The 24,781-nt window shown below is 37.7% G+C and overlaps 2 protein-coding genes across 8 annotated transcripts in view; one reads left to right on the top strand and one right to left on the bottom strand.

Annotated features, from left to right (window-relative positions):
• The window catches only part of LOC143029090 (NAD(P)(+)--arginine ADP-ribosyltransferase 2-like), a 14,678-nt gene extending 5,417 nt beyond the window's left edge, over positions 1–9,261 (bottom strand). The window contains exons 1-2 of one of the 3 annotated variants that reach the window (XM_076191503.1): positions 9,002–9,261; positions 1,823–2,360 (exon numbers count right to left, since the gene is read on the bottom strand). In XM_076191503.1, the coding sequence (XP_076047618.1) occupies positions 1,823–2,204 (382 nt within the window). In that variant the 5' untranslated portion in view covers positions 2,205–2,360; positions 9,002–9,261. Of the gene's footprint in view, positions 1–1,822; positions 2,361–8,589; positions 8,941–9,001 lie in introns of those variants that run through there. The other 2 variants (XM_076191502.1, XM_076191504.1) reach the window with 2 other exon arrangements.
• LOC143029084 (uncharacterized) overlaps positions 1–24,781 on the top strand; it is a 61,066-nt gene that overhangs the window by 26,175 nt on the left and 10,110 nt on the right. For 2 of the 5 annotated variants that reach the window (XM_076191476.1, XM_076191477.1), the window contains exons 1-9: positions 12,390–12,530; positions 14,810–14,900; positions 15,442–15,921; positions 18,616–18,812; positions 18,928–19,096; positions 20,265–20,321; positions 20,539–20,994; positions 22,722–22,933; positions 23,276–23,408. In XM_076191476.1, the coding sequence (XP_076047591.1) occupies positions 14,855–14,900; positions 15,442–15,921; positions 18,616–18,812; positions 18,928–19,096; positions 20,265–20,321; positions 20,539–20,994; positions 22,722–22,933; positions 23,276–23,408 (1,750 nt within the window). In that variant the 5' untranslated portion in view covers positions 12,390–12,530; positions 14,810–14,854. The other 3 variants (XM_076191480.1, XM_076191479.1, XM_076191478.1) reach the window with 2 other exon arrangements.

The raw sequence follows: 24,781 nt of genomic DNA, 5'->3' as shown, positions 1-24,781 counted from the left end.
CAAATTCACTGGTAGTACATGTGGACACACACGGACATTTACCAGAATGGGAAGGAGCACGCCCGATCTGCACCGGACTTCAAAGGAGAATGAGAAAGCTGGTCGAGTCCGCGTGCATAACACTGGGAAAGGTCAGCAACCACAGAGAAGGGTTCGTTAACTTGTCATTTGCAGCCGCCAGATTGGTTGTGGAGGAGGGAGTATCGGGCCAATCGGCATGCGACTTGCTGAAACGTCCAGCCGGATGAGCCATAAAGAGAGTATATATGATGTACACACACGCTGTCTGTCACTCTGAAGAAGACTTGTAGTCGAAACGTCAGTAATACAGTGTTCTCGCTCTAACCCGTATTTCTCTACCACCTTTTCACTCATCTGTCCAACCTTCACAACATATATAAATATACATATATATATACATACATATATATACATATATATATATATACATATATATATATATATATATATATATATATACATATATATATATATATATATATGTATACATATATGTATATATGTATATATATGTATACATATATATATGTGTATATATATACATATATATATATATATACATATATATACATATATATATATATACATATGTATATATATATATACATATATGTATATATATACATATATATATACATATATATATATACATATGTATATGTATATATATAATGTATACATATATATATATGTATATATATATACATATATGTATATGTATATACATATATGTACATATATGTATGACGCAGCCCGAAGGGATGACGCAGCCCGAAGGGATTTCTCCCCGTCCTCGCCTTATATGCAAAGGGGGACGGAGAGGGGGGGTCGCCGATTAAATGAAGCGGCCTTGCTGTGGATGTACTGTGTCTTGCGACACTGCTTCTGACCCAGGGCGGTGGGCAGGGTGCAGGGATGACCCGTCATCCAGGAGGTGCTCAGATGAGAGGAGGGGTGGGAGGGGTGTGGAGTGTATTTAGGGATGAAATGGGTGGGAGTGTTTTTATGCCTTTCCCTTTTTGGCTACCTCCCTTGGAAGGGGGAAAAAGCCTTGGTATATGTATGTATGTATATGGATATATATATATATATATATATATATATATATACATATATGTATATATATATATATATACATATATGTATATGTATGTATATATATATGTATATATATATATATATACACAGACGCTCCTCATCTTACGTTTTAGTTAGGTTCCGAAAGGCCGAACGTAACGTGAAAATGAACGTAGGTTGTTACTATACTATACATCCATAAATTCTATTACCGTATCTTATAAAACACCCCTAAATCATTAATTATAAACATAACATTGTAAAATAATAACAATAATTTCAAATAGATTAAATTCAAGCAACATAAATTGAGATGGTGGTGGAGGAGGAGGAGGAAGGGGAGGAGGAGGAGGCAAGGCACGTTCAGTTTGTCGTTTGTGCCATGTAAACAATAGACGCAGCGCCATGCGTAAGTATCGTTTGAACTACGGAGAGCGCGCTAAATTAATAAAAAAAAAAAAAAAAAAAATTAGTCAGTTCAAACGTAAAATCGAAAAAACGTAAAATGAATGAACATAAGTAGAGGAGCGTCTGTATATATATATATATATATATATATATATATATACCTGAAGTGAATTGCCAGTGATGGCGCATATCATTACAAATAATTCCGACAGTCACCTTGGGGGTACATTAGCTGTCAGTAAAGCATTAATAATGTACAAACACTGAACCTGTAGAAAAAATGATGTAATCATCAAATGAGGAACAAATATCATACCTTTGAATGGGAAGAAATGCCACTCAAAAGCATTGTTCATATGACGGCTCTTTTTATTGAATTCTCTATAAAGATTTGGGTGTTCTAATGTATATGCAACTATTGCTGTCTTCCACTCCATACATGCATTTCCTAAGGCTCCTTCCTGATGTCCTTTCAAGATGTTACTTAACTGAAATTTAGATTTATCCCATGCCTTTGCTAATTCTTTGTTTTCCTTTACCTCCTTCATAAAATACTCATTTGCTTGATCCATTGTGTCATTTAGGGTGTAACTAAGAAATGGCATACCCATCGATTTTTTCCAGAATGTTGAAGAATCTTCTATGTAAATGGCATCTGCATCAATTTCGACAAAACGTGTTTCTCGTGTTTCCTCCATAGTCTTTTTCAACAAGTTTGAAGAAAAGTGACAGGCTCGAAAAATGTCTTCAGATTCTATGTAACTTCACTGACTAAAAACACTTGTAGATTTTCACTATATAATTTCAGCACTGTTGCTCTGCACTGCAATTTCTTGAAGTTAAAGTTTTAGTTTCTGAAAAAAAAAAAAGTGTGTCACATTATCAAAAGATGATGCAAAAATTTTTACTATCTTTGCTGTTAAGTGATGAGATAAGAAAGCATGTGATGGAGTGGAGGGATGTATTTTCAAGGTTAAGGGAGAGGGAGTTAGGTAGAGAGGAAAAGGTAAACTGTGAAAATGGGCAGATAAGAATGGAAATGAAGGCAGTAAAGGGAAGATGGATACAGTATTTTAGAGAGCTGTTGAATGATGAAGAGGGCAGAGAGGGATGGATTGTGGCAGTGGGAGGAGCTAAGAAAATTACTGTGATTGGAAAGGAAAATGGAGGAGATAGAAGAAAACATGAGGTACAAGGGCCTTTGAAAATTATGAGAGCTGTTAAGGCATCTGGGTTAGATGGGTGTCATGTGGAGTGTCTGAAAAGGGAGGTACAGTTACAGTGGAATGGCTAGTGAGGTTGGTTTATGTGTGTCTAAAGGAGGGGAGAGTGCCAGAGGACTGGAAGCATGCCTATATAGTTCTGCTTTACAAAGGAAAAGTGGACAGTGTGATTGTAAAGGGATTAGTTTGTTGAGCATAGTTGGAAAGGCTTATGGGAGGGTTTTAATTGAGAGGATTAGGAAATGAACAGAAGGAATAATTGGAGAGGAGCAGTGATAGTTTAGGAAAGGTGGAGGATGTGTATTTCATATTTTTGTGGTAAAACAGATTTGCTAGGTTTTGGCAAAAGGTAAGGATGTTTTTTGGGGCCTTTATGGACTTGGAAAAGGATTATGACAGGGTAGACAGGAAAGCACTGTGGGAGGTATTACATACATATGGAATTGGGAAAACTATTAAGGGCAGTAAAAAGTTTTATGAGAGTAGTAAAGCTTGTATTAGGATAGGGAATGGAGAGAGTGATTGGTCTGAAGTAAGGGTGAAGCTGCATGAAAGCTCGGTCATGTCACTGTGGTTGTTCAATGTGTACATGAATGGAGTAGTATGGGAGGTAAATGCAAGGGTGACTGGCAGGGGATTAGAGATGGTTTGAGATGGTGAAGGGAGACAGGAGGTGAGCCAGTTGTTTGCGGATGATACTGTGCTTGTGGTGGGGTCAGTGGAGGAACTAAGGCAGTTAGTGTCAGAGTTTGGGAAGGTATATGATAGGATGTGCAAGTAGAGCTGGTTGCAGCAAATTGGAAGTAAGTCTTAAGAGGAGAGAGGCTGGGGAAAGTGAATAGTTTTAAGTATTTGGAGTTGCATGTGGCAGGAAACAGAGTGGTAGTGGAAGTAGACTGCTGAGTGAGGGAACTAAGTATGTCTTGGAAAATTGAAAAGTGTTATGAGAAATAGGCATTTGGGAATGGATGCAAAGAGAAGATTGTATGAAAGGGTGATTGTGTCAACAACACAGTATAGGGTGTAGACTTGGAATTTTTGAGAGGCAGAGAGAAGTTTGTGTTTGAAATCAAGTGTGTGAGAAGTACAGTGGGGATTACAAGGATGGAGAAAGTGAGAAATGAAGTGATGAGGAGAGCAGGGATGGAAAAGGAACTGGCAGATAGGGCAGATGAAAGATTATTGGGATGGTTTGGGTACATGGTAAGAATGAGTGAAGATTAGCAAAATGAGTGTGGGAGGTATAGGTGGATGGAATGAACTTGAGGGGACAACCAAGGATGAGATGGATGGATGGAATATTTACTTAATTGTAGTATACAGGAAAGGAGCAATGCTCGTTGGGTCCCATCTCCTATTCTCTTATTTTCTAATGTACCTAAACTCAAATTCATATACTGTTCCAACTTAATCTATATCCTTGATTTCCAATTATATTTAGATTTGAACTCATGTATTGCTTGGGTTATACCACCTAAGCTATTCCACATATTTATGCATCTATATGGAAAACTGTATTTCTTTACATTCTTTAGATACATGGTCTTTCTTAATTTGTTCCCATGACCTCTTAAACCCCACCCATCTTTAATCAGATCTCTTCTGACAATGCAATCTATCCCCTTTAGTGATCTGAATACTACAATCATACCATCTCTTTCTCTTCCATCTTTCAAAATTGGTAGACCCAGTACTTTTAGTCTTTCCTTATATGGTTTATCTGCCTGGCTGGAGACCAGTTTGGTTGCTACTCTTTGTATTCTCTCAATCTTGCTTATATCCTTCATATTGTGTGGGGACCATACTACTGATGCATATTCCAGTCTTGGATGTATCATGGTTTTGATTTTTTTTTTTTTTTTCATCATCTCTTCATCCATATAGTGGAACACCACTTTAATCTTCTGCAGTAGTCTGTATGTTTCTCCCACAATCCTGTTGATATGTGTCAGGTGACAGGTGATCTTTTATCAACACTCCTAAGTCTTTCTCCTCTTTTACTTTTGTAATGGGTTCACTTCCCAAGAAATAGTTTAAGAATGGCTTTTTTCCGTTATTGCTCATTTCCAGTACTTTGCATTTTTTGGTATTGAACTTCATTTCCCGTTCTTGACTCCATGCAAAAAGAGTCTAGATCTTTTTGCAATGGTCTACCATCCTCCTTGTTTTTCACTCTTCTCGTGATTTTTGCCTCATCTACAAGCATGTTGGCATAGCTTGTTGTTCTTTCCATCATTTCATTGACATGGACAAGAAACTTTATTGGTGCAAGCACTGAACCTTGTGGAACTCCGCTCATTACTGCTCTCCATCTTGACATCTTATCCTTTACTACTGTTCTCATGTATCTTTCCTTCAAAAAGTCTTTCATCTATTCTAGTCATTTGCTACTCAGTCCTCCAACATGCTCCAATTTCCACATAAGTCAACTGTGAATTACTTTATCAAATGCCTTCTCTAGGTCCTGGTACACCCAGTCCACCCACCCCTCTCTCTCTTGCAGCACATCAATCACTTTCAAGTAAAAGTTTAAAAGGTTCAACACACATGACCTTCCAGATTTGAAGCCAAACTGTCAAAGTGTTCATGTCGTCAAGATATTTGGTCCAACAGTCTTTCACAAGCTTTTCACATAATTTCACTATTATCATGGTTAAAGATACTGGCCTATAATTCAGTGGCATCTCCTTGTTTCCTTCTTTGTGAATTGGCACCACATTTGACCTTTTCCAATCAAGTGGCACAATGTCTTCATTCAATGAACATGTGACAAGACTGTGGATGTTGTCTGCTAGTTGTTCCCTACATTAAATATACAGTTTGAGATCCTGTCAAGTCCTGAAGCTTTTGTCACATCCAGTAATCACAAGAGATTGACAACTTCCCTCACTGACAACCAAAGAGGAAGGGTTTACCACCCCTACTCCAATGATCCCTGTGGCCCCTGCTACACAAAGCACATGGTCAAACACCCTAATTCACTCATGGTCTAGGTTTGTTTTTCATACCATGGTCTTGCCAAACTAGTGTTCTTAACAAAGGACATTAAGATGAACCAGAACAGCTAATTTGAACTTATCCTGGATGAATTTGAACCCTGCATGGATCAGTGTCAAGCTGAAATTTTCATGCAGAATGGGGCACCATGCCACACTGCAAAATTACCTAGCAGGCAGTGCAGACACTGCAGAGTTACCCAAAACAAATTTCTGGGACTAACAGGACTTGGGGGACTAATGGAGTCCCCCAAGCAGAAATGATTATTCATTCTCTTCACAAATCATCCCCCAACACCAGATCCAGAATGTAACACTAAAGAGCTCACCCAGCTATGGCTATTCGTATGACCTGATGACAAAATAAGCCCGCATAACAATTACAAAATACTACATAGAACACCCATGCCTACTCAGACAAAAAAGAACAATATCTTTGAAATAATAGAATGGAGGCCTTCCTTCAAAAATCACTAGAAATAAGGAAGAAAAAAATGCCTGTAAAGCAGTTGGTGCAACTCAGGGTAAAATACCATTGCCAAGATAGCAATATGATATCATCAACAATCATTTCTCCAAAACAAGCTTTCGGCCTCCAATCCCACATAGCCTAACCTCACATGGAGCAGCAACAAACACAACTGCAGATCAGCTCCAATATGTGAGGCTCGGGCACAGATGTGGGAGTGGTGTGTCCCCAGACAGACCATGGTGTTGACACCAGAACTTAGCTACAAGACCTACATGGCCCACAACACCAGAAAATAGGAAAATAATTAAAGAAAAAAATCAATCTGACACTGACCCCACCCCCCACTTTCACCAATGACAATAAAAAAAGGGGCAATACAAAAATTAAAAACTCCAAAGCTGAATGCCAGACAAGATCTTAAACAAACAATCTCTAACACCTTTGCCAAACAGCTGTAAAGGCAGTGACCTTTACAAATTTCAACTACTCTGATGTACAACAGCATTTCAAATATCTGGGGAAAAAATCAGATAATCCCAATCTTGAAACCAAACAAACCATCTAAAATTCTCCATCATATAAACCAATCTCACTATTATACATAATTACCTCAAACAAGATTTCAAGGACGACCACTCTATTAACATTGTTCATAAACATTACACAAGTACTGGAAGAATTAGTGTGTGTGGGGGGAATCCTCAACAGGAAGAATATTTCATGTTGAAATAACATTTTTTATTTCGCCCACTAGGCTAAACCATGAGTGTTTGTAATTGTATGGTTCTACCTGGTGCTATAGCTACCACTTCATATGTGAATATATGTATATGTATATATATATATATATATATATATGTGTGTGTGTGTGTGTGTGTGTGTGTGTGTGTGTGTGTGTGTGTGTGGAAATAAACTCTCCTACTGGGATTCGAACCCTCGCCTGAGCGGCTTGCTTCGTAGAAGGCGAAGATCGTGCCGTCACGCCACCACGACCCTTCAAAACAGAACGAAGGGTTGTGGTGGCGCGACGGTACGATCTTCGCCTTCTACGAAGCAAGCTGCTCTGGCGAGAGTTCGAATCACAGTAGGAGAGTTTATTTCCAAATGTCAAAATGACACAAATATATATAATATATATATATATATATATATATATATATATATATATATATATATATATATATATCTATATATATATATATATATATATATATATATATATATATGTATATATATAGTCCTCATATGTGAACATTTTTACTGATATTCATGAACTTGTGATATTCGTCTGTTCCAAATAAAGAAATAATGAAATATGTCATTTATCAACCCTCCATCACTAACCCAAACACTATCCCTGATCTTTCAATGATGGCACATTTAAGGGACCGGCAATTTTAGTCTGGGCATGCTGCCCACAAGGCTGACAAAATAATTATAATAAAGAAAAGGTCAGAGGAGCCCTGAATATTTTACCGTAATATGCGAATTTTCCGTTAGAATAAACAGAATATGCAATATTTCTTCCGTTAACCTTTCTGCAATAGGGACATCAAATAAAAAAAAAAAAAAAAATTAAATTATTCCGCAAGCCAATAGCTACAATAAGGGGTGGTGGAGATGGAGGAAGCGGGGGTCGTCACTGAGAATTTTGCCCAGAGGCGGCATTTAGGCATATAAAGACTGATCCCTGTAACTGAGAGTCATTTGAGGCAACCAGAAGAGAAAAGGGGAAAATGTTGGCATCATGCATAAGCCATTTTGTCTCTTAACGCTCTAGGTAACAATTTCGTATCGAGGAGTGGTGGCATTTATCCTTTCTTTTCTGGAAGCCTTGTTTGTGAAGCCTGGCCCTATGTGATGACCACAGGAAAAATCGACCATTCAAAGTGCACTTTTATCTTTGCCTCCTATTGCTCCAAATTTGTCTTTCTATTAAACGTCACCTTTCAGGATTACACGATAACTATGCTCAATAATTTTCTTCAAGAGGAAAGATGTCTATGACCCACTCCACGCACTAAAGGGTCATAGACAAATGAAACTGCCCTTATATGGACACGGTTCTGGTGCGACAAGATATGATGACTCAACGCACCTATCCTAGCATTCTTGGCTGGTATGTATGATCCCACGAAATATTCCATTTAATTTCAAAATTCAGATTTATGGTCTCAACCTTACCTTCGTTCACTCTTACTTAATTATTTTGTATGTTATTTAATCCCACTTTAGGTCGCATACTCCCACCTCTAGATAGTTCACCCATTTCCTAGCTTTATCCTTTGTGACCCACTGAAAAGCTGGCACCCACGCAATGACACTTTTCAATAACTTTTCATAAAGCGAGACTATTCAATAAGTTTTGCTAATGAATACACTTATTTTGTACATTAATATTTGGACACGTGATATAGTATTTGGTAGACGAAGAAGATGTCAGCCGTTCTTCGATTTTAATGAGTTTTACACAGGTTGGAACAACAGAACACTGACAAAGACTATATTCTGCCTGGAGTAGCTGGACCTCTGAGCGTGGCACGGAGTTGCCAGCTTTCACAATACACAAATCTCTCAACTCCTCCCTCAAGATTATGAGGGCAGAAGAAACCGATTTCCCAGGCAATCTTAATCAAATAATCATAACAAAATAACAAGTCAATGGAAATATAACATAAAACACACTTTAACCAGTATGTCACGTAGTCGTCCAGTCATTTAGTCTTTGCTTGTAACTCTAATGCCTAAGAACGTCCTCTCCCCGGAAAATCAGGTGGCTCCGGCATGGTGTGTCTGCAACTTACGCGAGTCCTCAGTCCTAAGGTGACCTTCAATGCACGCAGGCGCGCCGTGATTTGCGACCATTTCCGTCCATCTTCTTTGCGTACTAGTGGCACGGGTGGATGTCGAAGACTTGCTCCATGCTTCGTTGGTCGGGTTCTGAACCTAAACACGGTGCATCGAAGCTAGTGATCTGTCGTTCGTGAACGATCTGGGTCTATGAACCGGCTCTTCGATATGAACGATAAGAACTAGATCTCGTATTTGAGAGCCATGTATACTTTAAAGAATATATATTTTCGCGATCTTCAAACAAATTGCAGTGATTTTATCGACTGTTGATAATAACAACAGTAATAGTAATAATGATAATAGTAATAATAATAATGATAATAATAATAATAATAATAATTTATATTAATAATTAATGATAATTAATAATAATAATAATTTATAATAATAATAGTAATCAATAATACTAATACTAATAATAAATAATGATAATAAATAATAATAATTAATAACAATAATAATAAGTAATTAATCAATAATAATAATAATTAGTAATAACAATAATTAATAATAATTATAATTATAATAATGATAATAATGATATAATAATTAATAATAATGATAATGATAATAATGATAATGATAAATGATAATGATAGTAATGACAATGATAATAGTAATAATAATAATAGTAATAGCAATAGTAATAATAATTACAATCACAATGATTACGAGTAGGCCTACAGGTATTGAAAGAATACAGCAACATGATCGAATATGAATCTTTTGATGTGACTGATGACAGGATCGACTCCGATTTTGTCCACAGTCAGTCATTGTCGCTTCAGTAAATCAACAGAATCGGAAGAGGCTTTATCTTCTTTCTCTGTGCCACCCTAAAGCGTAGCGACAGCAGTGATAGCAAAATGCTACCCTTACCTACGCCCGGACGACAATACGAGTACAATGATCAGGCTAAGAAATTAATTTTTCAGCATTCATTGTGTAATGACTGCCATTTATTTTATATTATTTGTTTATTTGTTTGTTATTGTCTGTTTATTATTTGCTTGATTTTCATCTATTATTATTTATGTCAATTTATTATTATTTATTATTTACCTGTTTGTTTATTATTCAACTATACCTATGCATTTATATATTTTATTTATTATTATTTATATTATTATGATTTTATTTTCTATTTATCATTATCATATTTTTTTCGCATCCGACCTAGTTATGGACCAAAAGGTCTCCTGCCGGCATGCTCCGCCTTTGTAATCCTTTGTACTGGATGTATATTTGACCGAATGAAGGTGTGTTCCTACTATACGGAGTCATATATTGTTACGGATACGAAAAAAAATCATCAGTCAAAGATTAATGTTTGAAGTATACATGATATTTACATAGCCATACATTGTTAAGGCTAAGAAAATGAAATGTTCAACAATCAGTGTATATAATATTTACGTAGTCATACATTTCTAAGACTTAAGAAAACATTCACTGTGTATTGAAAGTAGGATGATGAAATAAAGATGTGATCTGCGACACGTATGTTGTTTAAATACAACTAATACATAATGGAAAATTTAGTGTGTATACGTGATTCACCATGGTCTTGGATCACGTGTTGGACTCGTGATCGACAGCTATTTCCCCTCCCGTAAGAGAGCTCATAGCTCATATATGACCGATCTATGGGTAATGCTGCGACCTTACTCGCACACACACACACACACAACTCCCCGCCCACGAGAGTTGAAGTAATGATTCGCAGCGCAGCGATACTGAAACTATTTCAGCCCTGTGTGGGATTCGAACCCAGACCGCCGTAGTGGCGGCCGCGAACTCTACAACTGCGCCATCGAGTCGTGTGTGTGTGTGTATTTACCTAGTATTTTACGGGAAGGGGAGCTATGCTCGTAGTGTCCCGTCTTCATATCTCATTTTATCTAGACTGTTTTTATATTCCTTTTATTGGTTTTGCACACGCCACTTTCTCATCTAACTTGTTCCAAATGTCTATTACTCTGTGGGGAAGGCTGTTCTTTATCAGATCTCTTCTATAACTGTCTTTCTTGATTCTCTTTCAGTGTCCTCTTGTATTTCTACTATCCCATTTTATTAGATCCTCTCTATCAATAGTTTCTATGCCTTTCATGATTCTATAAATAGTTATCAAATCTCTCTTCTTTGCTCTAATGTCTGTAGCTCAAGTTTTGCTAGTCTCTCTTCATATGATAGTTCTGAGAATGTTGGTGCCAATTTTTTAATTGCTCCTTGTATTCTTTCAAGTTTTGTTATATATATTTTTTGTACTTGGTGACCACGTCGTCGCTGCATATTCCAATCTCTTATTAAAGTGACTAGTATTTTCTTCGCCATTTCTTCATCCAGGTTTGTAAATGCCACTTTGATTGTTCTTACTAAATTATAAGTTTCTCCAAAAATCTTGTTTATATGTTTTTCAGGTGACATATTATTCATAATAATTTGTATGTGTGTGTGCATGTGTGTGTGCATGTGTGTGTGTGTGTGTGTAGATCAGTGAATCATATCCGGGGATGTGAGAATGAGTACTTCGACACTGAGTTCTGTGCCTTGTGCACCGAGATATCTTCGTATAGTATGTATGTAGGCAATAATGCAATTCAAGCCTTAACGTTATATCTAACATTTATATCGATATTATGCATCATCAGGGGGTGTGCGAAGTGACTAAGTTTCGGTGTGTGTACATTGGAAAAAGATTAAGAAACGCTGACTTTACCTGGCCTGTGATTAATTAAGTCAAACGACACCAATTTAGAAAAAAGTGAAGCTAGCATCTTGTAATAAGAGGAAGAACAAGACGAAATACGCCATGATGGCTATGTCTGGAAGTGCCAAACAAAAGACAAATGCAAATCTACAGAATTAGTAAGGACGGGGTAATTTTTTTTTAGCAAACTCCAATTTATCACTTCAGACCTGGATCAATATAATGTAGCTGTGGGGTGAACGCAATTCGTTACAACAGGTATTTCCGGAATAAAATATATATTAAGGAGCTAAGATGAATGGGAGGATGGGAGTGGAATGTATTTCCCCTCTCTTACGGGAGGGGAAATAGCTGTCGATCACGAGTCCAACACGTGATCCAAGACCATGGTGAATCACGTATACACACTAAATTCTCCTGGTATATATTGTTCTGAATACCTTCAGGCCAACCGCATCAAACTTGGTGTTCCTGGGACAGTTATAGAAGCCGATGAATCCTATACAATGTAAAAATATAAAAATATAATATAGTTGTGGACTTGTATTCATTCATTATCACGTTAGTTGGAGGAGCGAGATTGTTCATGTTGGAACTTGAGGTGGGGGTGAGGGGGGTTGCCTGTAATGCCTCATGTCGATGACGTCAGTTATAGCCAATCTGGACCTTGAACGGTTCACTCGTCCGTCTCAGTTTGGTGTCAGGCGTTGTCAAGTGTCGTATTCTGCCGGTAGTCGCGATAGAGAAAAACTGCCATCATCCTCTTCTGGGTAAGGAAAGTTGTCCTGTGCAAGGAATGTTTTCATAGTGGCAATATGAGTGACAGAAAAAAAATATTATTAACAAAAGAATACATTATTTACGAGTTGAGAAAGATGATGTCATCGTATGGCCAAATTTTTTCCTGGGTAAGTAGATAAATACTTAAATAGAGGATGACTTCATTGACCAATAAATACATTGGTATGTCAATTGATAGACAACAAATTAAGTACGCGAATAAGCATATTCTATCAACTCTTCATTGGTTGCCATTTTCCCTATTAGGCTACTATATCTACCGCTTAAATATTTAATCCATTTTCATGACATTTTTTAGCTAGAAGGTGAAATGAATTACTAGATGGACAAGTGAATAAAGGAATAGAGAAGTAGATTAGATAAATAACAGAATATACCTATAAAGACAAAAATTAATACTTACAACAGATATGTGTAACATATGAGATTAGATAATAGGACAGATAAATACAAGATACTCGTACATACACTGATTGATAAATATACAGATAAATAAACAAAAGGTAGGTATTACGTAAACAGACGAAAATTTCTCCATTAATTTTGGCTGTATTTCCACATCTAGTTACAAGCTAGAGACAAAGAAACGGTCTCACGCTATTACAAAATAGACCAGAGTCTAAAGTGGGGCTGCAGGTGTTCTAATTAGTGAAACTGAAGGCAACAAATATTATCATTCAATATTAGAGACATCAATGCATACTACCTGTAGTTTTCCCGTAGTATCTTGCATGCATTCCAGTAAACTGTGGACAGCGATGCGTGATGTAAACAATTTACCGCGTCCTATTTGTCCTTGTATTTTCAAGGACACTTCTTTGTGTGCTACATTGTTTATTCTTTTGACAATAAATTCCGAAGATCTTTTCCTGTGGATCTCAGCATTTTAAAAAGTATTCGATATGGGCGTGACCCAAGTCCTTGTTTTAATTACAAACTGCCCTTCTCCAAGATTTTTTTAACGAGTCACAGGCTTCGCCCATCCCGCTTTGCGGGACCTTGAAATACTATGAAGGTAAAAATAAATGGAACATTTACAGAGTTTTATTAGTCATCGAATTCATTAAAAACACGTATTCTTTTAGGCTGTGATTGTAATAAACACAGGACCTGCGATGCTTCTTCTTCAGATCCTAAGAATTTGTTAGGCATCGTACTTGAAACCAGCATTCTGGAGATTTTTTTTCTCACAATTTTTCACCATACATAGATGGTCGGTCTACCTGGTGTATCGTCACCTCTGTGACCCGTTAGTTCTTTTATCCATTAAGTTATTATGTTATTTATTGTCATATTCAACAACATATTGCCCCTGTGATTTATTATTTTCACCAATATGTAGACAAGGACACGCGCGCGCATTGTGACTAATACAATGATCCATGGCTCCGTCATCCAAGGGCGAATCATTTATCTGTGAATATTACCACAAATAATTGCAACAAAACGCACACTCAAAACAAATTCCACTCCGAAGATATTATATGCTTGTCAATTTTCCAATTGTTGTTGTGTGTGTATTTAACATACCTAGCCTCAAATTCATGTAGAGTTCCAAATTAATTTATATCCTAGATTTCCAATTATCATGCATTGTTTGAGCTTGGGCTATATCACCTAAGTTATTCCACGTAGTTGTGTATCTATATTGTAAACTATTTCTTCACATCCCTTAGATATGTGATCTTTCTTACTTTACTACCAAGACCTCTTAAAACCTTCCCAACTTTAATCAAGAGATCTCTATTGTCAATGCAATCTATCCCCTTTAGTGACCTATACACTGGAATCATATCACCTCATTCTCTTCGATCTTTCAAAGTTGGCAGACCCATTGATTTTAGTCTTTCTTCATATAATGAAAGAACAGTTTCAGAGTGGTAAGCAGTTAAAGTTGGATAATTTTTTCAAGCCTGCTAATTAGATATTTTCTTTTTATTTACTGTAATATAATGTATATTCATAGTGTACGGGTATTTTACAGTCAGATCGGATGGTGCGTTCGATTAAAAGTACAGTGTTGTATTGTTCCTTTCTTTCGTAATGTAATTGTTGGTATTAGCAACTACAGACTTAGTGTCGGTAACTGCGGACAATAGTCATTATCGGACTGATGCTCCCCCCTTTTGGTCTGTTAAAACGAGGGATGAGTGTAGTTCATTTCTAACACGGTGATGTGTCATCCCATTATACAGGCATTGGTATTAACAAGACTTTACTGGAAATATGTATATATTTTTTCTTTCAGACAAGGCGTTGATGACTAGACCTTACTACAAACTTTGCAAAGAAAATGGAAAGGCTAATTTTCTTCCTTGGATTGTTGGTTTTCAGTGATGGTGAGACAGACATTTTACTTTTAATGTGTGTTAAATGTGTGAAAATACAGACATGTATGAATACACCTTTATTACAAACTCAAATAAAATAAAATAACGATCCGATCAGAATGGATAATCTCGTGATAAGTTTGGCGCCCAATCTGCTTAGGTAGATGTCCTTACTTTTCAATTCGCTCATAGTCCCCTTTCATACCGGGTGCCACTTTTTCTGTCTCCAAACTCTTCTTTTAGACTTCTTGTTATTTTATTACACATTTATTTGTTTATCATTTATTTATTAATTTATCCATTCATCTATATATTTTCAATGAAAGGGTTAAGATACAATGTCAGTTTGAGTTGCCCTTTTTGTCGTGCACCATAGACATGTCACGTGCACACACATACATACAGAGAGAAAGGGAGAGAGATAGAGAGAGGGTGGGGAAGAGAAACAAAATACTGATGAGGAGCAAAGAAAAGACGTTACATGATGTCTCGATGATGATACTTTCATTTGATATTTTCTTCCATGATCTCTGTGCCTTGTTTCTTGCAGCTTGTGGGGTCTTCGAAGACTTGGACCCGGGTGAGGGCAGCGCCCCCAGTACGAGGACGCCCGCGCCCTTTCCGAACGCCAAGGCCAAGCTGATGGTGAAGCCCTCTTCGGAAGGGGACATCAAACTGGGCCTTTACCTGAAGGACGAGATGGAGGAAGACGTTGCCGGTGTGACCCTCCATCAGATCAACACTTCTCTTTTTGTTTCGTTCTACGAACGGCGCAACGGGACGCTCAATAAAGTCTTCACTCGGTTCGTCGATAAGCAGGAACCATTGTTCAAGCCAGGCCTCTTGGCCTGCGTCACCGTCACCCACGTTGATGACGTCGTGACTGTCGACATCCTTCCCGAAAGATATGGATATCTGACGACGGTGAAGGGTCTGGTGAGGACCCAGCACCGACTACCTTTACGTATTTACGCAAAGGCATTGCAGGGGCCAGTCCTCAGCACATTCTTCCACTATCCAGGAGATGAAGGTAGTTCCAGGCAGCTGTCATGATATATATTTCTCTGTTTGTTTGTTATATATATTACAGCAATTCTCTCTACTGTTTGGAAATCGTACGCATGAACACACTGTTTGTTTGTTATATATATTACAGCAATTCTCTATATTGTTTGAAAATCGTACGCATGAACACACTTAAAATTAAGATGCATATACAGTATATACATACAATGGTTTCCACTCTCGTATTAGACTCATAAAGTTCTACAAGGAAGTTAGAGACGATTTTGTATATACAGAAGGGAAGAGGAAAGAAAAGAAGAGGGAAGTTCGATGTAGGTGTTGTAATGTAAACTGAAAAGTTCCCAATCTATTGATTGACTTTTAAAATGGAAACAGAAAACAAGATCTAAAAAGTGACAATAGAGAGAAACGTTACAAAACGAAAATGGTGTGTGCAGAGACGAATACCAAATATCACAAAGTAGCACGCAAAAAGAGCACCGAATAGTGTTACGGAGAGATCAAAAACAAAATGTAGGAGGGGCGATTGCATTATTATGTCATGGGACGTTACTATGTCGAGGAGGTTGGCTAGTGGGCTGGTTGCTAGAGTTTGTTTAAGGTATGGTGTTGTTCTATTATTTTGTGTCGTCTTTGATCGGCTGTTTGTGCTTTAAGCCAGATTGCCTGTGTACTTGTATGTGGTTTGCACGTGTGTGTCTGAAATTGAGAAATGCACCTCGAGGTAGAGGCTGCTGTAGTGGGTGGTACGTATATATTTATTACATTGTTACCTGTTTTCTTTATTCGTGTTTGTATTGAGATTATTTCTGTTGTGATGTCTGTTCTTCCTTTTTCAAGAGTATGCCATTTTGTATTAGTGTTGTGAATCTTTATGTTCCCTTTCCTTACTGTTGTGTAATCAGTAAATACGGGCAAGGCAGACTGCGGTGTCCGTTAGATTATGTGAATGTTGTATTCACGAAGGAATTGAAGCAGCATCGTATGTTCATTTATGATTCCGTTTATGTTTATTTATAGTATGTTAAGGACATGTTTTTTTTCTGTTGATGTGTATTTTGGGAGCATGTGTTGTTGTATGACAGTTGCAGTACCAGGTCTCTGTGCACTGATATGAGTTGGAGCCGAGGGTAGCATTTGATGGATGTGTGTGAAAAGTTTAATAGCCTAAGTTGGTTTCTATGTCTCCGTCTATTGGGAGATGTGGAAGCCAGTCACCGGGAGCACTGGGCTCTTAACATGAGAGAGAGAGAGAAAGAGGAGAGAGAAAGAAGTGGTAAGACAAGTAACGTGAGTCCCTGAGACAAGGTACCGGCTCTTTGGGGCCGCGCGCCCTTGTGTATTCACCTCGGATCTGCTGCAGTCTCTGTCGAGACAGCCAGAAACCACCCTACGGCAGTGAGCTCAGAGTTCCTTATTTGCCGATCTCTGGGTAGGTCTGAGACCACTCACACACCACACACCGGGACAGCAAGGTCACAACTCCTTGACTAACGTCCCGCTCCTACTCACTGCTAGGTGAACAGGGGTTACACGTGAAAGGAGACAAACCCAACTTATCTCCGGCCGGCCGGGGAATCGAACCCCGGTTCTCTGGCTTGTGAGGCCAGTGTTTTACCAATCCGCCACCGAGCCGTGGAAGTCGAAGTGGAGTTTATGTGTCGCTTTGATGGCTTGATTGAAGGTCTAGGGTCGTCCATCCTATTTCTTCCTGGTTGGCAGGGTGTCCTATTTCATGCACATGTAACAAATTCCACTTCACATTTTTTTTCTAATCTATATTTTGTGCAAACATTTCCTTTTGATCTCTCATCTGTTATCCTCATCATCAGCATATCGTCATGTGCAAACATAGTCATGAACCTGTTTATCTCCCTTGTCAGGTCGTTTATATATATATATATATATATATATATATATATATATATATATATATATATATATATATATATATATATATATATATACACAAAGATCCTGACTGGCACAAGTAGCTCTATAGGAATCTAATGGCCACTTCTCTCTTCTCTGATTGGTCAAAGTTTACAGTTCTGGATTCTTCATTTCCAAGAAATCTCATTTGTACTCAAGCGATGTTCATCCAAATGTCATCCCATGCAATGATCTTTGTACTTCAGCCTCATCATAGAATATTCAGGTCCAAGAGCACATAGTACACACATCTTTCTATAACTCTAATAAAATAAATGGAATTACTACTACTCTGAGTCCAGGTTATCTTTCTGATGTGATTTCCTCCCCTAGTAGTTCACTCTAATTTTCTTTATCTTTTCCATTGTTTGTATGTCTTTATAGTTACACTGGTAGCTATGTAGTTGAGTGAATCTTTTCTATACATTTGTTTCTATACGAGGCCAGCAATAGATTATATTAGATTTTTTCCAGAGGTGGTGAGTTTCCATATAGCCTACTGTTTTGATTAATGTATATTAGTATCTATGGACACTATTTCAATCATCATTCTTAAACTCTTGGTCCATTTCTTGCACTTTGGTACAATACAACGTTCAGCAACATTTACCTTATGATTTTCCCACATTAGCACAATAGAGTTAACTTATCAAAATGCGACCTCAGTTTCACATGTTCTTGACTAAACATATTTTACATTATTTTTATAATGAATGTAACACTAGAAAACTATAATTCTATTCAGTAATATTTCTTATCATTATAGATCTTTCTGACACGGCTTCGGCTTTCCTCGGTGATGATCGTATCAGTGTTTACATCCATCCAGACCAAAATTTTAGGTTTGCGAACATCATAATGCTAATGGACGGTGCACACCAAATCTTTAATTTGACCAGCGACGATTTGATCCCTGGGCAGTGCAATCGATTCAAGTACCATGTCAGAAGGAGCAACGAAGAAGTAATTGTTTTCCAGATTATTTACGCAATGAGAATATAATTGGGTTACATATCTTGTCGGCTACGTCATAACAGAATGTAGTGACAAAACTTCAACCCTAATATCTATTTTTCAGATGTGGCTACAGTTATACTTACCTGAGAAAAGACGATGCACTCGTTTTAGAGAGGAAAGAATAAGTCGACGAATTGAAAGAAGCTACCTTGTCGCCAACTCACCGGTGCAGCTGATCAAAGCAGAGGGAATTCGGAGATATGCCTATGGCTCACGCCTTACTTTCACTGGTATTTTTTCTATTTTCTTTCTTTTTTTTAACTAGAGAAGTTTAACTTTATTTATTCATTGTTTATTTATCTATTCATTTATTTATTTATTTATTGCAAAATTCAAATATGTTTTCAGAATTTGTCTATCAGGCATGGTTTTCCTGTGATATCACAGCTTAATTTTATAAAAACTGTACGTCTTTAATTAGCATATCAGAATAATATTATCAATGTACTAACCGTAGTATTATTAGATTTTCGTTCATATTTGGCCTCCGAAACGTCTCTTCTAATTTTCCAACAGTAATCAGCTAGCGTAGAAGGGCAGGTGAAACCTCTCGCCGTGCTCGTTACCATGCCTCCGAAGAAATAACTTTGTGTATTGCACAGTCAGGCTTCTACATCCCACACCAATTTATTTCCCTTCAGTTATGATCTCTACTTCTATATCTTCTATTTATCTTAGTACACAGCACTCTACAAAGCTCTTGCAATGAATCCCATCGAGAACACTTAATTTGGGTTCTAGGTCAGTTCTGCAGTGACGTCATGATTTCCTTGGTCCAGTGATCTTTATTTTTAAGAACCTCCCCTGAGGGCGTGATCTTCCAATCGTGAACCAATTGAATTTTCTCCACCCTTTCTCCAATCCGATCCGCCGTTACAAATCCACATGTCATATTGTTTACTCAAGCAATCTCGAATTCACTGCACACTCGCCCAGGTTACAAGTCAGCAAAAATAAAATCCACATACAGCAATGAAATTGGGTCTCGAGGCACTTGTTTATAAACATAACGCCGAGAGCTAAGTTATACAATTCCTCGCCTTCGAACTGTTGTTTACCAAACAGCCGATCCAATCAAATGAAACTCTCACTATCTACTCTTTCTACCTCACTTGTCTGCCTATATCTACGAGCTTCTTACAGGGCTCGGCAGCTACCACTTGGTCGTCCCGACCAACCACTTTCTACTACCCTCTTACAAATACACTGATTCATGAGAATGATTTGTAAGCATATAACTGATTACTGAATTATGGAATTCACTCTTATCAACCGACTTAGTCAAGACCCTTAATATGTAAATCACGGTCCATTAATATTTTCCTAATGTTACGCAACTTCATCAAAGTATCATACAATTAGTGTAATTCAGTAGCTTATTTGATTTTGTTGTTACAGATAATTATGAGATGCAGAGATTATCACTTCCCCTGTGTGATTCGAAAGAAGAAACAAGTATGTATTTAAAATATGTGTGTATTGTTACAAATATTTCTGTCAAATGTCGCCGGGGAGTTGGTCAAATCCTTTTGTATAATTGTCGTGGCCTAACCCAGCCAGGGTTTGAGTCACAGTGGCGTGGGTTCTAAATACATATATGTATGTGGTATATTGTTTTAATCTATTCATTTATGTATTTATCTATTTCATCTTATTTCATTTTTTCCCTAAGAATGTCTCATTCAAAGAATCGGCGTTTCAAATCATTCAAGCGAATTGATTCACCTGAGAAATCGCGTGGACTTTGCCATTCAACCACGTGCCATCGTTTCCGGCCGCATCATCAACTTTGGGATCTGGCTGCAAGAGTTCGGAAACCTATTGGTTGGAGTACACATTGTCCAGGAAGGCGATGGTGATGTTCAACTTAGATTTTACCAGGTTCTCAACGACTCTTACAAACTGAGGCACATGCAGACTCTAGGCGGAGTTAAGTTGGACCCTAAGAACATCACTTTCCTGTTTCTCACCTATACTGAAAGTGAAGTCGAGGTAGGGCTTAAGACATCGTTAAAAGGAGAGTGGTATAAGTCGAAGGCTGCCGTGACTCTCGGAAACAAGTTGCCGATTTCAGCCTTCCTGTGGTCCAAAGAAGACCTGATGATCGCCATGAACTGTCCGTGGGAAGGTAAGGATTTATCTCATGTTGATCATAGACTTTGCAAGCGAATGTACACATGAAACACGCACGCGCAGTGGTAGAGTTCCCGGCCGCTACTACGGCGGTCCGGGTTCGAATCCCGCCCAGGGCTCAAATAATTTCAGTATCGCTGCGCTGCGAGTCGTTATTCCAACTCTCGTGGGCGGGGAGTTGGGTGTGTGTGTGCGTGTAAGGTCACAGCATTACCCATAGATAGGTCATATATGAGCTCTGAGCTCTCTTCCGGGAGGGAAATAGTTGTCGATTACGAGTCCAACACGTGATCCAAGACCATGGTGAATCTCACACACATACTCTTGTTCTAAATGGAACTTCTTTTACAGTCTTTTGCTCAGTTTTAGCCATTTGTGGCTGCTGCAGCACAGAAAATCCTATTCGTCCTTGGATGATGTAACCACGAGTCACAGTGAGGTGAGATTACAGGAATCTGTTAGTAGAATTTTAAATGGGCGGGTAATATGTCGTTTAAATTCTGCTTTACCTTAAATTTTTCATTATACTCGTATTCTATAGATTGCAATATGTGGGAATGAAGAGTCGTCATTCACTTTAGTTCCTTGTGTCCGCTCGTATTTTTTGCAGTTAATCAGTGCCTGTCGATCAGGGAAGGGAGAAGGGCTGTGAAGTGGCGCGGCCCAAAGGAATTTCTCCTCGTCCTCTCTGTTTGCGAGTTAGGGGACAAGGAAGAAGGGTCGCCATGTAAATGAAGCTGTGGGGGTAGACCAGCTTCGGCTGTCGGGAATGTTGTGGATGTGCTGTGGCTTGCTGCATTGCTTCTGGCCCAGCAGCGGGCGGGAGACAGGGATGTCCCTTCATCCACAAGGAGCTAAGATGTTAGGGGGAGAAATGTGTTGCGTCGGTAGATGGAGCTTCCCTTGCCTAGCTACCCCTCTTATAAGGGGGAAGGAGTCTGTTGGTATATATATATATAAATGGAAAAATAAACTACCTTTATTAAAAAAGAAAAATAAATATGACTTGATTTCACTCTTCATATCAATGAACTGAGTGGACACAATTGACATAAAAGATCTTTTACTTGGTGACAGGACAGTAACAAGAGGTCGTGGGCAAAAATAAACGAATAAATAGATAGATAAAATTTGTTTTTTTTTTCGAGGGTATCAAGAAACAATATGTAGAGGAACCAAGGAAAGAACATTTTAAAACATAAACGGAAATGGATTCTAAGCTAAGTTTGATCAATGGAGAAAAATATTACCCCGTAAACGTAGTTTTTTTTTTTTTTTTTCATTATAATACAAGTGATCAGAATAAATGTCGGGTTCAGAAACAATGTAAGGAACCAAAGGAAAATAAAATAAAAGAGTTAATGCGGAAAAGGCACAAAAGGATGGAATACCCAGGTTATGAAAACCAAGAAAGCGTATTGTGCCACGCACGGAGATCCAGACCATTCCACTGCCCCGCTTTGTACGAGTGCCACAGAATTGAACAGATGAAATAACTTAGCAGCGCCCACAGTGAAAAGGACAAGTGACCCTCGACACGGTAGATGTTAATCGAGACGACTTCAACTCCATTCCTTGTTGGCTGGACGCCGCAAATCCAAATAAAACAGCCTGGCGGCAGCTAGAATCAAAATATAAACGACTTTTGGTGCAGGAGGGGTCTAAACATACGAACATTGTTCACCTTTATTTCTTGCAGTAACTGTTCTTCCCCTACTTCAGATTTTCAGTTTAATATGGCAATGCGGGCTAATGTCACGTCCAGTCCGGAACGGGCTTATTCTGAACATTATTCGGGCAGCGTTTTCTTCTTTCCCACATCCGACTTCAAAGCAGGCACGATAGCCAGCGACGCTGACAACCAAGAAATAGTTCACATTAAAAAGGCAGATATAATTCCGGACAAGTGGAATCAAATAACCAGAGTCTATAGAGTAATTTACTGCAGTATTGTTGGGGAACACGGCAGGCGCTGTCTCACCATGTGATTTAAAGGACCTATACATTAATGGTGTCATCACTGAAATGAGTGACTTGCATGCTTTACAGATGCATCTTCACAAATTTCAACAATTTGACCATTGTGTTACATTTATGATCGCTGTCAAGAGAAATGTCCCAAAAATCAGTGGCTGAGGTAGTGCCAGTATTTAATGAGATTTGAACAAATTAGCTCGTTATTTTACATGGCTTATATTGGACATAGAAGTCTTTTTTTTTTTTTTTTGTATGAGAATTGTTTACTTTACCAATTGTATGTCTGTGTTTTTTTTCAGGATTATAGAGTTATAACAATGCCGGCATCAAAATTCTGCCCAGTGGTGTTGGACGTAGGATACAACCGTATGCGCTACATCTACACAAATCCACCAACAGATTGGTCATTCGACAAACCTCCGCCAGAATTAGGTATGCACTATAGCTTAACTCACTGGCCTCTCCCAGTGAAGAGCAGGTATGGACTCTAACGTATAAAATGAAATATCATCACACCATTCATCAGAACATAGCCCTCTTTTATACGCTACTGTCTTTTCATTTTCATACAGACATTCTTCCCCTCCCACAAAAAACGATCCCGCGCAAGCGGGTGGTCTTTCCTAGGAATCCAGAATCCAGAACATTCTTCCCTATCTACAGAGAAAGAATATCCCAAGCTACTGAACAAGTGACATGTACCCGAAATCACAATCTCCTTTCAAAAGAGAATAAATCCACAGTAAGGCACATGGAAAATAATAAGCGTACTAGCGATCACTGTTAGTGAGGTATACGCAAGAGAAAATCCCTAGCCCGTATATACAATTAATATATATATATATATATATATATATATATGTATTTATTTATATATATATGTATATATATATGTATTTATTTATATATGTATATATATATATATAAATGTATATTATATATAAATGTATATATATATATATTATATATATATATATACATATATATATATATATATATGTATTTATTTATATATATATATATATATATATGTATTTATTTATATATATATGTATATATATATAAATGTATATTATATATAAATGTATATATATATGTGTATATATATATATATATATATATATATATATATATATGTATATCACTTGGGCAAAAAGTAGCGGCACATTTGTAAAAATAATCACGAAAAACCCACAGTCGGAATAAAAAGAAACTTAGAAGAAAGTATAACTTCTATAGTTCAGCTAATAGATATAGCCCCTTTTCATGTAACCTGTACTTTCCTGGAGAGGGCTATAGCTATTAGCCTAAATATAGAAGTTATACTTTCTTAAAAGTTTCCTTTTATTCCGACTTGGGTTCTTTGTTATTATATATATATATATATATATATATATATATATATATATATATATATATATATATATATATATATATATATATTATACACATATACATAAACACACACACACACGTCTCGATGGCGCAGTGGTAGCGTTCGCAACCGCTTTTCCAGCGGTCCGATTTCAGACACACACACACACCCAGGGCGGGAATAAATTCAGTATCGCTGCGCTGCGAGCCGATACTCCAACACTCGTGTGCGGGGAGTTGTGTGCGTGTAGGGCCACAGCATTACCCATAGATCGGTCATATATGAGCTCTCACCCGGGAGGGTAATGGCTGCCGATCACGAGTCCAACACATGATCCAAGACAATGGTGAATCACATATATTTTCACCATCTAGGTTTTGTATACATTTCCCTTGCTAACTAAAGATTTAGAGTTTTCATAAGCTCAATC

Source organism: Oratosquilla oratoria, chromosome 10, assembly GCF_046742065.1.
Source record: "Oratosquilla oratoria isolate Oo_2021 chromosome 10, ASM4674206v1, whole genome shotgun sequence".
NCBI lineage: Eukaryota > Metazoa > Arthropoda > Malacostraca > Stomatopoda > Squillidae > Oratosquilla > Oratosquilla oratoria.
The sequence above is the reverse complement of the archived record's forward strand: the minus strand, read 5'-3'. Positions and strand labels throughout refer to the sequence as shown.